Source organism: Syngnathus floridae, chromosome 4 (assembly GCF_059516105.1).
Source record: "Syngnathus floridae isolate MCC-2025c chromosome 4, RoL_Sflo_1.0, whole genome shotgun sequence".
Taxonomy (NCBI): Eukaryota; Metazoa; Chordata; class Actinopteri; order Syngnathiformes; family Syngnathidae; genus Syngnathus; species Syngnathus floridae.
This window is the reverse complement of record NC_142416.1, coordinates 13,032,968-13,051,212: the sequence shown is the minus strand read 5'-3', so window position 1 is coordinate 13,051,212 and position 18,245 is coordinate 13,032,968. Positions and strand designations below refer to the sequence as shown.

General features: G+C 39.4%; 1 protein-coding gene across 2 annotated transcripts; it reads left to right on the top strand.

Annotated features, from left to right (window-relative positions):
* Positions 1 to 317: 317 nt before the first annotated feature.
* tmod1 (tropomodulin 1) lies at positions 318 to 17,496 on the top strand. Of its 2 annotated transcripts, XM_088372961.1 has the most exons (13): positions 319 to 633; positions 2,565 to 2,594; positions 2,686 to 2,755; positions 2,935 to 3,069; positions 9,609 to 9,765; positions 9,986 to 10,102; positions 11,119 to 11,208; positions 12,214 to 12,344; positions 12,626 to 12,733; positions 13,110 to 13,253; positions 13,637 to 13,781; positions 14,480 to 14,579; positions 15,788 to 17,496. In XM_088372961.1, the coding sequence occupies exons 4-13, from the start codon at positions 2,947 to 2,949 to the stop codon at positions 15,804 to 15,806; spliced, it is 1,134 nt and encodes a 377-aa protein (XP_088229087.1). In that variant the 5' UTR covers positions 319 to 633; positions 2,565 to 2,594; positions 2,686 to 2,755; positions 2,935 to 2,946; the 3' UTR covers positions 15,807 to 17,496. The 2 variants fall into 2 exon arrangements, with proteins under 2 accessions (XP_088229088.1, XP_088229087.1); XM_088372962.1 differs by lacking the exon at positions 14,480 to 14,579 and having other exon boundaries at positions 318 to 633.
* Positions 17,497 to 18,245: the final 749 nt, after the last annotated feature.

Below are 18,245 nucleotides of genomic sequence, written 5' to 3'. Positions count from 1 at the left end.
TACTAAAAGTAGGATTTTATTTGGTGTAATGTTTGCAACTCAAAAGGTTTGCACCCACACTGATAAAATGTGTTTTATACCTATGTGACTTTTTTTTTTATTATTCATCAGCATCAGCCAAGCCTACATAAGAGTTCTTGAGTATTTGTTGCAATAATTTAATTTTAATTTTCTTACTACTACAAGACTTTGCTGCTGCATAGGAATTGAATCGAGTGGTAAACATGCATCACATGAAATTCAGGCATCTCAAAAAAGAGCGCGTCATTGCAGGAGTGACAGTGCAGCCTGCTTGGAGGTCGGTGGGGGTGGCTTGTGGTGGGAGGAGGTCCTCTCGGCTTTGCCCTTTACGGGAGACGACTTTGAGCCTTCAAAGTCCCAATTGCAACCTGCTATCGGGGGAGGACACTTTCCGTGTCCGCTCCATTCTGCACCAATATCCGGTGGTCTTGCGCTCCGGCGCATGGACGGTGTGTATCGAGGGGGCTTGTGTTCGATCCTCGCTTCGTGTAGCTGTTGAGGAGCAGCCTGCATCGCTTGTGCACGCCGCTCTGAGGGAACCATATCTGGTCAAAGTATTCGGTGCTGCTGTCACCCATCCGGACCGTCCGGCTATAAATAGCGCTGCTGGAGGTACGTCAGTGCATGCAAAATAAAAGTGCTGCCCGTGGAAGACTTCACTGCACTAAAGCTACTACTGAGACAAATGTACTGTACAAGTTAATACAACTGTGGTCCTTGCAGTCTGTGGTTTTCTATTTGAGAGGGTGAGAGTTCCCTCTCATTATGTGTTTTTGGGACCCTTTTGGTTAGGACACCCCTACCCCTGTCCTTGACAATGTTATATTGCATTGATAGACTGTAGCAATCCTTGATCCTGCTAAATCAAAGCATTTACAAAACATGCTGGAGTTGTCCTCAAAGGTTTCACTTGTGTTAAATATGTATAACTTAAGTAGACCAGTACAAATGCCTTGCATAATTAGGATCAGTCAACAAGTGCTGTGCAATGCAACAGTTGTCTGATGGCATGTTGGCCATCAGTAATGTCTGTGACCTACATAACGTGACTGCACAACATACTGGGGATGTATACCCTGTGCAAGGTCAAGGTTTATGTGCATGCAAATATATTGTAGATTCTAGAAAGTTCCAGGTTATTAACAATTCTCCTAATATAAGGTTCTCCCTCACAAACATTACTTTTAAAGTGATTTTTCTAAAATAAATTTGTTTCAATGATTATTTGATAATACGAACTCCACATGTTATGTTAATGGTACGACTGATACTACTACTTTCAGATATCACAAAAAGCAAAACACGATTAGTTTCGTTTAACCTGCAATTGGCTGGCGGCCCGTTCAGGTTGTTCCCGCCTACCACCTAAAGACTGCCGGGATAGGCTCCAGCATGGCTGCAACCCTCGTGAGGAGAAGCGGTTCAGATATGATGCATTGGCTTTTCAGATATTTGATTCTGAAAATAGCAATATATGACATGTTTTAAAGTCAAATGTACCCACCACAACATGCTTCATCATTATTTAACTACTGCAGATAGAATATGCACCATTTGAAATGTTCCAATGGAGCTATAAAGTGTAAAAAACTCCAATGTCAACAATGAAATGCTCTCGTGTACAGTAAGTGTGCGTGAAGCTGATGTTTTTAATGATGCTGACATCATGTGCTGTGACTGTCTGAAGACACTGAGCAGTATTTGTCCGCTGAACAGTTTAACAACAGGTCCTGCTGCCCGCTCTGTTGCTATTTCGTTGATTTATTAGCTGTGAAAAGTTTTTGGCTACTATCCTGAAATCTTTACTGGCTGATGTTCTGTAGTTGATAAACATTGGGTGTATTTTTAAAAATAAAAGATTTTACACTACGCAACAACATGAATGCACACTACTTCACTCACACCTTTTTACCTTACATCAGTGGATGACTTCTCCTACTTGGCCTTTAAAGAGTTCATTTGTACGCCAATTTGCATTTTTGTAATACTTTGTACTAATCGATGTTCTGTTCTGGTCTTGTGCAGGGCGTTAACAAAAAAAGTAGCTAAAATTTTATTATCCACACGTACAAGTTTCAGTCTTTTTATGACTACTACTTTTGCAAATTCAGCTTCAGCTTTACGTCCTGCTCGCTCCAACCAAGCAGAAGCTTTAGGAAAGCAGCATAAATACAGAGCCAGCTCTGTTTGCTATCTGCAGAGCAGGTCAGCTTCTTCCACTCCAATTATTTGGATCTGAGCCCAATTCTTCATCTTTGCTTTTGAAAACTTGTCTTGTCATGGATAGTGGCTGGAGAAAGTCCAGAGTTATGCAGCATGTTTTTGTTTTACCTCATTTGATTTAATAAAGAGGACATTAGATATTGGCTGCATTGAAGTTATTTTACTGATGTCATCTAGACTAGAGCATTGGTTCTCAAGTGTTGTCACATGGGGACACAGATTTTCCACTGACTAGAATTACTAATGATGACAAATGTTAGTTGCCTGATTAACTTCTTGTTTATGCAAACACAGCAACAAATCTTTGTACCTTTCTGCAGGTCAACACAGTCTCAATTTGCATCAAAAAGGTAACTATTACTTTATTTCACATACCGCCCAAGTGGTATTAAAAAAAAAATGCTCTTGTATTCCAACTGGTCTGTTTTCATTATTCTTCAGCCTTCGCAACGGATGTGGAGTTGTCCCAGCTGCTCATCTGTATTGTATTTCTCATTTGAAGTTAGTAAAGGTAAGACCCACTAGCCATGCACCCAGTCCAATTGTCACAGTTAATTAGCAATTTAATTACTGCTCTGTAGTAAACATAAAAGACACATTGCAAAGAATGACAAACATCTGGACTAAAGCAACTTGAGTTTAAAATGGCCCAAATGAATGTCACTGTGACATTGGTGTTTGTATTTGCAGGTGTGTGGCATCATGTCGGTGTTGAGGAAGGAGATGGACAAGTACAGAGACATTGATGAGGACGAGCTGCTCATGAAGCTCTCCGAGGAGGAGCTGCAGCGGTTAGAAGATGAACTGGAGGAGCTGGACCCTGATGTAAGTTTACTTTCTGCCAGCGTGCTGCTGGCGGGTGTCACTGTAGACTTATGGAGTCATTCAGGCCCTAATGTGGACCACGCTGACTTTACATATCAGCATCACCTACAGCTCTGTTATTGCTATGGCTCATTGTGTTTAAGATGTTGTCGTGTGCCGTCTGTGGGCCCATTAGTAATGTTGTTAGTGAGCTGTGCTCAGAGGTCTACTGTGGATGAACAGAGACAATATTGCTGCCTTTAACCCCTATTAGCATGTATTGTAATAAAATCATCCACTCACAGACAGTGAATCCTTGCTTGTTGTGGCAGTAGGTGAAACTATGAGATTAAAAAGAAGCATATACAAAAAAAAACTAATTATCTTTCCCCACTGAGATGAACCTAATGGAGATAAGGAGTACAGCGGTAGATAAATGTTGCAATCTTGGGTTCATTGTGAGCATGTGTAAACTGTCATAAACTCAATGATATACTATCATGAGTCATAATGGTGATAGCAGCTGTGGTCGTCTCCTCAATCCCAAAAGGAGGATGACTGTAAGCAAGGCTATTATTCGTCGTGCATGTGCGCGTTTGTGTGCCACGGACTCATATGCCGGCACTGCCTGGCCCGGAGGGACTTGATGACGCAAACATGGAGAGTCAAAGCGTGCGTGTGTACTTTTCTTTTGCGTCTGTTTACGAGCATTACCAATTACAGAACAGTAAAGTACCCTTTTGCAATGAAAAACACTGCAGCCTTCCCAGCAGGTCTGCCACCTCTATTCCTGGAAGACTTTGGCAAGACATTTTAGAATTAGACCAACTCAGGAGGCAAATATATCATTTGATCTAACAATTGTCTGTCATATTTTCACAATTCAGCCTTAATTTGTTGTGTTAACTCAGTGCTTCTCAATAATTTTCTGTGATGCCCCCCCTAGGGAGAAGAAAACATTTTGTGCCCCCCATGTTATTAACATTAAAGAAAACAAAATATAAATAAAAAAGAAAGATCAACTTACAATAAAGAATAACTATTAATAACACTGTTTTTTAGTCTGTAACAGAACAGATTCAACGTGCATCACTTTGCCTGAAACTAAAAATAAATTATAATGATTTAAACTATAAACATTCTTGACCAACTGCCATTTTATGCTGGAAAAAATACAACAAAATAATAATATACATAATATTAAATTAAATAACAGCAATAAATAATATTCAATTCAAAGTAATCAGCAACATTAACTCAGGAGCACAATATATCAAACATTTTAACCTACAAAACAAGACTGAATAAAACAATTAAAAATAAAACAATGAATAAAACTTTTCTTTTCATCCCTGTCCAATATTTTTCCATGGTGTCCCACTGTACTTTTTATCGCCTGTTCTGTGCTGTGTGCGTGCGTATGTTCCGTGCGCTCAACACTGTAGTGTTGGCTCGTAAGTGAACGATTCGTTCAAAAGAACGTCTTTTTTTTCCAGTGAACAAGATTTAGATCACTTTAGGAAGTGATTCGTTCTTTTTTCATTTCATATGACTTCAACCAGTAGATGTCGGTAATGCGCATTGAAGCTGATGCCACCTCGCCGTAAAACAAAACGAAGAAGAAAATGACGTAACTTCCCGTTCACGAACGAGTCGTGAATTGCATTTCCCGTTTATCAACTGAACGGATCTGTGAGTGAATGCGTCAGTGATTTACATTTCCAGTTCATCGCGAGAACGGATCAGTTAGGGAACGAATCCTGACTTTACCGTTCGCGGACGAGTTAATGGGTGAACTGCCTTCCTTCCCGTGCATCAACGGACCTGTCAGTGAACGTGTTGAGTCTCCCTCCTGGCGTGAACTATGTAATCCAGATTGTAGATCTACGATTTGCCAAGAAAAGAAAGAACCACACACTGAAACACCACTTCTTTTATGCGTGTTTTCTTCAAGCTAACGGCTAACTTTATTGCATGAAGGGATGCGCTGTTATGCAACAACGGGGTGATGATGCTTCTCTTTGGGTAATCTTGATTCTGTAACACTTATAGTAGTTTTTAAATTGCGTGTATGCATATATACGCCTATATATTGTTATCCAATATATCTACTGCAATTTCACATTTGATTGCTGGTTTGAAATGTACTTTTATTATTATTATTATTTAAATAAAAATTAAAACCTGTTAAAACGTGTCTGGTGTTTTATTCCTTGTTTTTATTTTTTTTGGGCATGAAAACAAAAATCTGACATTTGGTTAACTGCTTTATATGACAATATTTATATATATATAAACAGCGAATCAGAAAGTGGGGGTGAGGGTGGGTGTGGCACTTTTCACTTTCACTTAAGCTTTTCCCTAATGTAGTGGCCTCTGATTAGGTACACCTCATGGACACTTCAATCAGTACACTACAAGAGATAAAAAATAAAAAAAAAGAATAAATAAATAAAGGGTTAATTGCACAATAAAAGCACGTTAAGCATATATTTATACCTGGATTCGAACAAAATCCTCACAATGCAAGAGCCCATGTCACTAACCAGTCGGCCATTTCGACGTGTCAATTTATGGGCGTCTGCACTGTTTTGTACAAATGATGTGCAGTCCAGTTTTTTAAGTGATTTGAATCTTTAGAATCGGTTCACTCAAAATTTTTGTTCAAAAGAATCGTTCACCGAATCGTTCGCTACATTTTCTTATTTATTTATTCTTTTTTTTTGTGTGCATGATTCCCTCGTTAAGCGCAGGTGCGTGAAAAGTTTTAGCTCCTTTTGAATGTGAAAGTGGCTAAAACTTTTCACGCAGGTGCGCTTAACGAGGGTAACTTGGAAAACATATTGGAACGCGGCCCCTCGAGGACTGGAGATTGACACCTGTGACCTTTGACCATGATATTTCCCGAATAAAGTGGCCTGTTATTAGGTACACTTGAAAATGGTGGTGTACCTAATGGAGTGTCTGTGTGATTCCCTCGTTAAGCGCAGGTGCGTGAAAAGTTTTAGCTCCTTTTGAATGTGAAAGTGGCTAAAACTTTTCACGCACCTGCACTTAACGAGGGTAACTTGGAAAACATATTGGAACGCGGCCCCGAGGACTGGAGCTTGACACCTGTGACCTTTGACCATGATCTCTCCCTAATAAAGTGGCCTGTTATTAGGTGCACTTGAAAATGGCGGTGTACCTAATGGAGTGTCTGTGTGGTTCCCTCGTTAAGCGCAGGTGCGTGAAAAGTTTTAGCTCCTTTTGAATGTGAAAGTGGCTAAAACTTTTCACGCACCTGCACTTAACGAGGGTAACTTGGAAAACATATTGGAACGCGGCCCCGAGGACTGGAGCTTGACACCTGTGACCTTTGACCATGATCTCTCCCTAATAAAGTGGCCTGTTATTAGGTGCACTTGAAAATGGCGGTGTACCTAATGGAGTGTCCGTGTGATTCCCTCGTTAAGTGCAGGTGCGTGAAAAGTTTTAGCTCCTTTTGAATGTGAAAGTGGCTAAAACTTTTCACGCACCTGCACTTAACGAGGGTAACTTGGAAAACATATTGGAACGCGGCCCCTCGAGGACTGGAGGTTGACACCCCTGGTTTAAGTGAAAAGTGCCACACCCGCCCTCACCCCCACTTTGTGATTGGCTGTTTGATCTGAGACGTCACTTGGACACTCCATTAGGTACACCGCCATTTTCAAGTGTACCTAATAACAGGCCAGTTCATTAGGGAAAAATCATGGCCAAAGCTTAACTGAAAGTGAAAAATGCCACACCCGCCCTCACCCCCACTTTCTGATTGGCTGTTTGATCTGTGATGTCACACGGACACTCCTTTAGGTACACTGCCATTTTCAGGTGTACCTAATAACAGGCCACTTCATTAGGGAAAAATCATGGCCAAAGCTGAACTGAAAGTAAAAAGTGCCACACCCGCCCTCACCCCCACCTCCTGATTGGCCGGTTGATATGTGACGTCACACGGACACTCCATTAGGTACACCACCATTTTCAGGAGTACCTAATAACTTTATGCATTTTTTGTACGTGACAAGAATGTGTATTTGATTACTTGCTCTTTATTTTGGGGGACACCAACACATATTATACAACGTAAAACATACATATTGCCATATAAAGCAATTAACCAAATGTCAGATTTTTATTTTCATGCCCAAAAAAATAAAAACAAGGAATAAAACACCAGACAAGTTTTAACAGGTTTTAATGTTTATTAAAATAATAATAATAAAAGTACATTTCAAACCAGAAATCAAATGTGAAATTGTAGTAGATATATTGGATAACAATATTTGGGCGTATTTATGCATACACGTTATCTAAAAACTACTATAAGTGTTGTAAAATCAAGATTACCCAAAGAGAAGCATAATCTCCCCGTTGTTGCATAACGGCGCATCCCTTCATGCAATAAAGTTAGCTCTTAGCTTGAAGAAAACGCGCATAAAAGAAGTGGTGTTTCAGTGTGTGGTTCTTTCTTTTCTTGGCAAATCGTAGATCTACATTCTGGCTTACATCGTTCACGCCAGGAGGGAGACGCAACACGTTCACTGACTGATCCGTTGATGCACGGGTGGAAGGAAGGCAGTTCACCCATTAACTCGTCCGCGAACGGGAAAGTCAGGATTCGTTCCCTCACTGATCCGTTCTCGCGATGAACTGGAAATGCAAATCACTGACGCGTAAACTCACAGACCTGTTCAGTTGATGAACGGGAAATGCAATTCACGACTCGTTCGTGAACGGGAAGTTACGTCATTTTCTTCTTCGTTTTGTTTTACGGCGAGGTGGCACCAGCTTCAAGGCGCATTACCGACACCTACTGGTTGAAGTCATATGAACTGACAAAAATAACCAATCACTTTAGGAAGTGATTCGTTCACTCGTTCTGAAAAAAAATCTGTTCTTTTGAACGAATTGTTCACTCACGAGCCAAGCACTGCGTTTACTGATGAGTTATTTGGTCTATATCGCATTATGGTGAAAATATCACCATTTTTAAGAAATACTGTTTTCTGAAAGCATCAATGTCAAACACAAGTCGTTCTGGGACCTTGGTTGACATCAAGGTTCTATTGTCTAAGAAAGAATGTGAAGTTAATCTGTGGCCTTCGTTAATACTTGACTGACAGTTACGTTATTCCTGTCTGTGTTGAAAAAAAAATAGCAGAAAAACCCCGAAGACAAAGCAAGTTGATCTTTTAGAGGTTCATTGAGCAGAGGTCTCACTAGGTTTGCTGACACTTCACTGATGGTTTGATAGTTCTGTCAAATTCTACTACTGTTGGAACATTCACCTGGGTTCACTAGTTGCTGTCTATGAAAATTATGTGTGCCTTGTATTGCGTCGAATATAAATAATCTGAAGAAAGTCAAAATAGAATCCAAAGTGTAGGGTTGATCACAACTTCACAAGACATCAGCTTCAATCTTCTGGAAGACTTACAAACTATTGGAGTGTGTCTGTGGGAATTTTAGATGCCAGCCTCTCAGCCATGCACATAAGTTGTCATGTTTTGATGTCAGCTCCAAAGAGCAAGTGCCACCAAATGCCGAGCCCCTCCAACTGATCCGGCCAGTGGCTGCTGCTGTGTGAATGCTTGCCAGATGAGACATTGAGGTGCCATGTTTAAGCAGTGAAAGCAGAGAAGGAAGTCACAATCCGACTGGAGAAGAGAGGACAACTGAATTTCACACTGTTAAAAATAACACAGTGGAGCTGAACGCAAGCGACATCTTGTCTGTGATGTAACTGTGATATGAGCCTGCCAGTGTCAATGTGATATACACCTCAGCTTTCCTCTAAATGCTTCTGTGTGCTGTGAAATATATTTTTGAAGCCCCTATGCAATTAAATAGTTGTGACTTTGTTCATCTTTGCGCTTTTGAGTAAGTACAGTGGGAGGCTGACGGCAGCTTGAAAAGGATAAATGAGTCATGAGAGGAGAGAGAGTGAGGCCATAGAGTGTTGAGAGCAAAGATAAGATATGAGGCTATAAGCAGAGCTTGCAAGAGCTTCATTTTGAATGGGCATTTAAGTTAAAAATAACACACGGAGCAGCAAAGCTGTGGGAAATTTCTCAGCCCACAGTTGTGCAACTGTGCGATTTAAGAACTGTATCAAAAAATGGCCTAAAAGGTATTAATGCTCATATTTTGATTGATGCTGTAAGAATTTTTTTTGATACTATTATTATTCCAAGCATTTTCTTGCCTATTATGTGTAGAAACTAAAATATGGGAATAATCTCTCAGCTTGATGCAATGTAATACTCCTCCTCCAAGTTATAACCATAAAAACACAAATATGGTAAGTAGAGTGGTTAAAATAATCGATTAATCGGCAAGTATTCAATTATCAAATTAATCGGCAACTGTTTTAATAATTGAGTAATTGTTTGGAGGCCTTTTTTTTTTTACCCTAGAATGATCCAAATCATCTAATGAATTAGATGTGATAACAAAATGACGTAAAAATAAAGATGGCCCATTGCCAATGTAGCATGTCAATGTTTTTAATGCTGTACATTTCCATTGTTGACTAGAATGCACTGTTGCCTGCCGGGATGCGTCAGAAGGACCAGACTAAGAAAGCGCCTACAGGAACGTTCCAGAGAGACGACCTGTTGGCCCACCTGGAGAAGCAAGCCAAAGAACATCCAGACAGGGAAGACTTGGTGCCCTTCACTGGGGAAAAGCGAGGTAAGCCTGCAACATTGTCATCTATTGCTGTATTTATTCCTCTAAGAGTAAGTTAGACATCTCTGACTGGGTCTGAATTCTTTCTATTTGCTAAGATACTACAATTTAAAACCTAGTTAACCTATCTAAATACTAAAGACTCTTATGTTCATAGGTGTAAATGTGAGTGTGAATGAGGGAAAGCGACATGGTGGATGTATAAACACGCTTTGTTTTTCAGGGAAGGCCTGGGTGCCGAAAAAGATGGTGGACCCCATTATGGAGAATGTGACCCTTGAGCCTGAGCTTGAAGAAGCACTGGCCAGTGCTACTGATGCTGAACTTTGCGATATAGCAGGTAACAACTTGCATTTAACTCCTGTCAACACAATCTAGGCGTATACTGTACTCTGGTGCACTGTATTTGTTTTTCTCACATCTCTCATTTAAAACCAATATTTCATATGATTAATGCTCTAGGAATTAATCTGTTTCACTAATCAATATAAAACCCATTGCGATCTCCCATACTAGCACCTGATCCTCATCTTCTCTTCAGGCTAACCCCACCACCCTTCCTCTTCATCACCCCCTCACTTGCTCCACCTCTGCTGGATCATTGTTAGCTGGGCACCAAACAGGGTATCGGCAGTTTGCATACATGTGTTCGCATGAAAAGAAGACACAGCCATAAAGTTAATTAAATGCATGCTATAGAAAATGCATGATGTTTTTTTTTGTACTGCAAAAACTCTCCATCCGTTTGAATCATGTGTTTCTACTTGTTTGTCCTTTTTATGTTACTTAAATGGGCAACCAACATTTTTACATTCAGGTATACATAAAGGTTTCAGTAAATATTCTACAATGGAGCGAGAGAAACTGTTTTTACCTCCAAGTAGTTCCTGTAAATGTACTGTAGGCGAAAACTTTACTTATTACACTTTCTAATTATAGATATCTCCTCACAATTTTCTTATTCAATGCAGAATGGTGATAGTTGGGATATCTACTCATTAATGTATTATTATTATTATTATTGTTGTTGTGGTTATTATTATTTTTTAATCATTATTATTATTATTATTTATATTATTATTATTATTGTTATTATTATTATTATTGTTATTACCTCACTTGACTTCACATTATGTTGCATCAACCAAACACTAGAGGAAGCTCTCAACCATGTTTTTTTGTCGTGCAAGCTCTAAAACATAGCAGCCTGTCTATTAGTATCCATATGCATGTACCATCCTCTTTTTGCATGGTTGTCAAGTACAGAGCTGAAACACATTTTGTATGACTCTTCCCTTGTGTTCATTTTCCTTTGTTGCTGACCTCCATTCTTTCTATGGTCCTTTCCTTTCCCAGCCATCCTGGGTATGCACACTCTGATGAGTAACCAGCAGTACTATGAAGCGCTGGCAAGCAGCACCATAGTCAACAAGCAAGGACTTAACAGTATGTAACACGCAATTTGATGTTTTGCCATAATCAAAATCAGATATCTGGGTGAAAAAAAAGAAGGTAAATTTAATTATGCAGATAGCTCTTTTTTCCCAATAAAAGGTCTCCCAGTCCAAAAGAACTGTTGGTGAGTTAGAAATACTAAAGCCCAATACAGCATAAATTTGGGTGGAGTGGCGCATGCATAATCAATTAGTTTTCCATGCACAAAACACTGGATGCCCCTGGAATGCCACTCAAATTATTTGCTTTTATTTATGTTCTTATTTTACCAGACAGTTATACTGCTAGAATTGTACTTTTCACCTCAGTTTGATGTGGTCGCTCGTTCATCAACATGACAACTGACCGTGGGAAACTGTACCATGACCATGAATAGTACAGAATGTTATGATTTCTTTGGCACATACACAGTAGTCGAGATAAATTATGATTGTGGAAATGCTTAGAGACACCGTTTATGTGTTTATCCCCTCAAATAAATATGTAGGCATTGCAATTACTGGATGTGATAGTGTGGTTAAAAGCAGTTAGTGTCAAATCGGATTGCTTGCTTGTCATCCCTGTGCTTCATGAGGGCGGGCATATTTGCTGATTATTACAATTGTAATGTGCTAGCCATAAATACAGTAATCCCTCACATATACAGTAGACTATTTGCAAATTCACCAATATTTTCTTGGAACCTGTCCTCAGTTGTTCAATGAAAAACTCAGCTTTTCACAATTGTTAGTGCTGATGGGAAAATTGATCTTCAAATTGGCTTCATGAACCCCTTTCGTTCAACCAACCGTGCCATCTAGAGAAGTCAAAAATACAACTGCTTCATAAAGCAAATTTGAAGCTTCATTATGCCAGAAGATGATACCAAAACAAAATAGTAATCGGTGTTAATGAAGTACATGCTGGCATGACATCTTTATTTTCCATGTAATGGTGATTTCAAATGATACTGTTCCAGTAATTCAATATTGTGTAGTAACTGTAAGTGTGTGGCAGGTGTGATCCAGTCCACCCAGTACAAACCAGTTCCCGATGAGGAGCCCAATTCAACGGACGTAGAGGAAACCCTCATAAGAATGAAAAGGAATGACCCTGAGCTTGTGGAGGTCAACCTCAACAACATTAAGGTATCAAAGTGTGTCTGTGTCTGCATGGTCATGTACAGCGCTTTATCTATCTATCTATCTATCTATCTATCTATCTATCTATCTATCTATCTATCTATCTATCTATCTATCTATCTATCTATCTATCTATCTATCTATCTATCTATCTATCTATCTATCTATCTATCTATCTATCTATCTATCTATCTATCTATCTATCTATCTATCTATCTATCTATCTATCTATCTATCTATCTATCTATTTATTTATTTATTTATTTATTTATTTGATTTTTGTTTAGAATATCCCCATCCCAACTTTAAAGGCATACTCTCAGGCTCTGATAGAGAACACAGTGGTGGAGAGGTTCAGTATCGTTGGAACCAGAAGCAATGACCCCGTAGCGTTTGTAAGTACAATCTGCTTTTTTCCCCCCCCCCTTTCAAGTACATACTTTCCATATGTTTCCCCGAAACAATATGTCAAAAATGCACAGTCATTTGTTCCAGTCATAATACCTGTATGACCTCATTCTTACGTAAATCAGCCAGTCAATGTTTAACGAGTTATTGGCTATGATTGGGCAGAGGTGTACTTGTGGAGGCTGTTCAGTCTTTCGAAATATGAAACCCACACAAAATGTTAGAAAAAGCAAAACACATATGCAGACTTCATACTTTGACGCTTGCGCGATTTGTTGACGTTTGAAAACTCGAGGCAGGGTGAACGTTTCCAAGGAAAAGAGCAAAATGACAATTAATCACGTGTGCTGTGTTTCTTATCAGGCCTTGGCGGAGATGCTCAAGGTTAACACGACACTGAAGAGCCTGAATGTTGAGTCAAACTTTATAACAGGGGCTGGAATCCTTGCCCTCGTTGAGTCACTGCAGTACAACACGACATTACTGGAGCTCAAGATTGATAATCAGGTACTGAACGAAATTATACCTTCACCTAAAGTATTCAGAGTCATTCATTCAAAGACAATATAAAAACAATCAAATCAGTAGTACATGTACTCACGACAGATGCTGATTATCAAAATTAATCACTTGTGCAGAGCACTACAGCTTTGTTTTGCTAGTTTCATTTGGCTGTAACAAATGTTGCTCTGAGCATCCAATCAGAGAAACAAAAAAATCCTAACAACATTGTGAGGGGAATTTGGAATCTGCTTGGATAAAGGAATAGTCACTAATTAAGTTGAAGTCACATAGGCTGAGATGCCAATTTTTTTAAATATTTTGTTACAAGCCAGTGGACCTTCAGGCAATATAGCTGCTTGAACAAGATTTCCATGTTTCTTCTGCAGAGCCAGCCATTAGGCAATAAAGTGGAGATGGAGATAGCAAGCATGTTGGAGAAAAACACCACATTGCTGAAGTTCGGCTACCATTTCACCCAGCAGGGCCCGCGTCTCCGAGGCTCCAACGCCATGATGAACAACAATGACCTTGGTAGGAAATGAATGCAAACTACTACACTACTACTACACTTGATGGTCACACCAGAATGTAGCCAACATGAAACATCGATGTTACGTCAAGTGTCCTCAGACTCTTCAGACATTGTTTTCAATCCTGTTTGAATGACCTCAGTGGTTATATAAGCACTTTGTAGAATTGTGCACTTGGCAGTGTTATCAGTTATATTTTGCCAAAGCTGTCCCATTATCTGCACTTAATCATCCCACTTTTTTTTACTTTGATCAGATGCCCAGTGATGTCATCAGCCGCTACACTTAGTGCCGTCTGAAAGCCGAGGCAAACCCAAACAAAGCTTTTTTTTAAATGATGACATCAGCGCTAAAATAAATAACTCATAAAAGAACAGTGCATGAGAGGGAAGTTACGTCATTGCCCATGTGCACTCCCAGTAAAGGATGAATTCCTAGAGTTTGGTGTTCAGAACACGTTAACATATAAAAGTTTATAATAGCTCTTGCTTTAGTGTTGAAAATAAAATGTTATATATAATGCATGTTATTGCCTACTAGGTAGTCAGTTTGTCTTCTAAAATACCCCCCCAAAAAATTCCAGAAGAATTTGGATTCTGCGAGCTCTTCTTCATTTCAAATGCAATCCTTAATGCTTGTATATGTGACAATAGGTTCATATTTCTGGACATAACTTTTCCTCCTCCTCTCGTTTTGAAGCCCGGGTTGTCAGGTCCGAGTCCGATGGCTCCTTTACGCTCACTTTGTCCGTCCCTGAGCTGGAACGGGCCTTTGGGAAAAAGTTCAAGTTAAAGACTAAGTAAACACATGTGGTCCTTCAGTCTTGCTTTTCTTCTGACGATAGCTTCCACTTTTGTTCCACAACACTGGAACTGCCGCCATCTCCTTTCAAAGCCTCTCTTACTTCTCCTGAGCTCCTTTCAGCAATTTCTGCACTGTCATCAAGTCACCAGCTACTGTGTATAAGCACCAACTCTCATTGCACAGTTCAGAGGTTGTGGGTTCGATTCCGGCTCCAGCTTTCTTGCGTGGAGTTTGCATGTTCTCCCCGTGCCTGCGTGGGTTTCCCTTAGGTGCTGTCTTTTCATCCCACATTCCATAAACATGCATGGTAGGCCGATTGACCGCTCCAAATTATCTGTAGGGCGTGAGTGTGAATGGTTGTAAGACTCTGTGCCCTGCAATTGGCTGGCGACTGGTTCAGGGTGTCCCCCACCTACTGCCCGAAGTTGGCTGGGACAGGCTCCAGCACCCCATAAACAGTTGGGAAGATGGACGGATGAATTAATGACAAAAACAAAGGGAACCATCTAAAGTAAAGTAAAACCCAACAACCATAACTGCAGTACATAAAGTAAAAAAATAGACATTGTGTATAAAAACAACATCAGCTAAAACAATGAATGCGTCGTTTCTAAAACTTCAATTGAAGTCAGTTGCGTGGAGCACATTTTTTTTCCTTTCTTTCAATGTTCCTTTCAGACCGCTAGTGCTAAGGTGAAGAGATGCTACTATGGGGTTCTTACTGATGCTTTTCAAGGGTTGGAATTGCTTGAAATTGTGATCAAGTGAAGAAGAACATTTTTGGAAAGTTGTATGTGTGTAATGCCATAGCCCAAATCTTTCTAAGCCTGCACGCCCAACAAAATATTTGTTTTCATTTGCTCAAATTTGAGCACAAATAATGAATAAACCCCCTCTAAAAGATGATCTCATATTCACTCGGAAGACCTAATTTAGATCATAAAATGTACAGTATATACGCATCTATAATTCATGCATCACTGTACTAATGTGGTGGATAGGCTCAAAAGCAATTTTGAAAGTGCTTGTAATTTGACCTCGAAAGAAGCATATGAACCCCGTAGGAGCAAAGGCCTCTTTTCACTTAAGTGCTTAAAGACTGCGCTCTTTCTCTCTCCCTCTCTCTCTCTCTCTCTCTCTCTCTCTCTGTCCTTTTCTCTCATGTTGTTACCGTCCTCTCACATGTCATCTCTCAATCCACAGTAAGAAAGAGAAGGCTTGAAGGAGGACCCATCCTTCCCAAGTGTCGGACAAATGTGTAAGAAGCACTCTTCCCCTGCCTCGCATCTCTCCACTCCCCGTTTTTGCCTTTTTGAAAAGTCCTCCCCATCCCTATATGACTTCCATTTGACCTCAAAGGGTCCGACGACGGTTTCTCCGGATGACCTTGCTCATCATCTCTGACATGCAAGTGCAATTCAGGGTTCAGAGAAACCTTTTTGGGGACTTTTTTAAAAAAAAGTAGATTGTTAGAGGATACAGATGGTGTGATCAACAATGTCCACCAGAAAATCCAGTGCATGTAAAAGGAGAAATAATTGTTCTTTGAATGTTTATGTGCTGGGATGTTTGAATTGTGCAAACTAGTAACCATACAGTGCTGCCATCTAGAGGCTTTTATTAGCAACTGTAGTGCCTTGACGTCTTGGACTGTTTTCTAAATGATGGCTTCACGGCCTCTTTTGACAATCCTGTTTCTACCATTGTATATTGTTATTAATATTATTCATGCGTGGTAAGTGACATGGTTACTTACCCACACGTTCCTCTTCAATCAGCATCAGACTGGTATTCAGATCCCAAGCATCAAACACCAAACAAATAAAGTGCTATAGATGCGTAAAATATTCCATGTTCACCTGGTTGTGAACTTATCTGAATTATAATAATGTTATTATTATTATCATGATTGTCAAACATAAACTTACTGTCATACTACATCCCAATAGTGGTCTAATTTGGAGTTGAATGGTTAATTTTTAGCCTCACAATTGAGACTTTCTGGTTTGAAATCTTGGCTCAGGGTGGCTTTGTGTGCTTGTGCGACCACTCTAAATTGGAGCTTCACATAATATTAATGCTTATTATTTCATGAACAATCTGAGAATTCTTACGCTATGATTAATTTGTGGATGATATACAAAATGTATACTTAAATTACATTCAAGCCTTAAAGCTGGGACGGCTACCGAACATTTATGACAGAGCACAGATTTTCCTACAATATTATCCAAGTCCTGTTTGTTGTTATTGTTTATTAAAGTTAAAACTTGAACTTTAAAATGAGATGCCTGGCAGATGATCACAGGCACACATAAACCTCTAACGCTAAGTTTAGAGTGTTTCACTAAAAGACATGTTTGGCCGCAGCATAAACATGAAATTCTGATCAGGCAGATACATTTAATTGAGGTAAAGTTTAAATAGATAAAGTTCAAACAAGCTTTGAAGCAGATGCAGATGAGGCTTTAATTGGACCCTTTGGACATTTTAAGTGTGTCATTGCACTGAACCTGGTTTGATGTTCTTTTTACCAAACATTGTCTTTGATTACTAACTAGATACCACCAGCACGCGCTTGCTTCAATGTGGAGCATTTGGCAGCATTTATACTAGAATGAGGAGGGAAATGCAGCTGCTATCTAGTCAGGGTCAGGAACAAATAGCTTGCTTGCTGAAATTAAAATGAAATATTTATTGCTATTTGAAGGATCTGGAGAAATGGGCAGCTGATGTCATTTACAACAAATGTTAATTATGGATGATGTAAACATGATTCAGTGACATTTGCGGCCTTGTGTGTCCACTTGTCTCCATTTTATTTTGATTAGCGTTTGATTAAGAGTTTTTGTTAGCTAGTTCACATTTAGTGTGGATGGTGGGATGTGAAATAAATGTGCCTTGAAATTAAAGGGAGCACTGTGTCATTACTTGGTAGGATTCGGAAGTAATAATGCAGTGCATGCCAAATGGTACTGAGAAGTAGTGACATCATGGGCATAATTCATAAACCGTCTAACTTCAAATAAACCTACAAATTGTGCTTGGGAATGGAATTCGATGCTGTTTGCTCGAAGAATTTGATCTATGAAAAAATATAATGACAATAACACAAATAAAAAATACAACTTACATATAAAATATAAATTCTTGATATTTATGGCAACAATTTTAGTTCGCACATCAAAGCAAGGAAGTTGCTTGCTCCAAAAGTGAGTTGGTTTTATTTATAGCTTTAAGTTGGCATAGAATACAAGCAACCATTCCATCTATAAACCCTTATTTCTTTTTAGACAATGTGGGTATGCCAATTTTTACATTAGCAAAACATTTGCTGAATTGCCTTGAAAGCTTGAATTCACTCCACTTTTGACAACATGATGATAAATTACAAATAATTATTTAAGATAAAAAAAATTGCAGCACGTTCCCTTAAGGGTTAGCACGTCTGCCTCACAGTTCAATTCCGGCTCTGGCATTCCTGTGTGGAGTTGGCATGTTCTCCCCATGCCTGCTTGGGATTTCGCCGGTCCTCCAGTTCCCTCCAGTTTATATTATCTAATGCAACAACAATATTGACATTTTATATCATTCCTGTTCTTACTGAGATTTTTATTTGAGTAAAAAAGAAAAAAAACATGACCTGGAAGCTGAAATACCC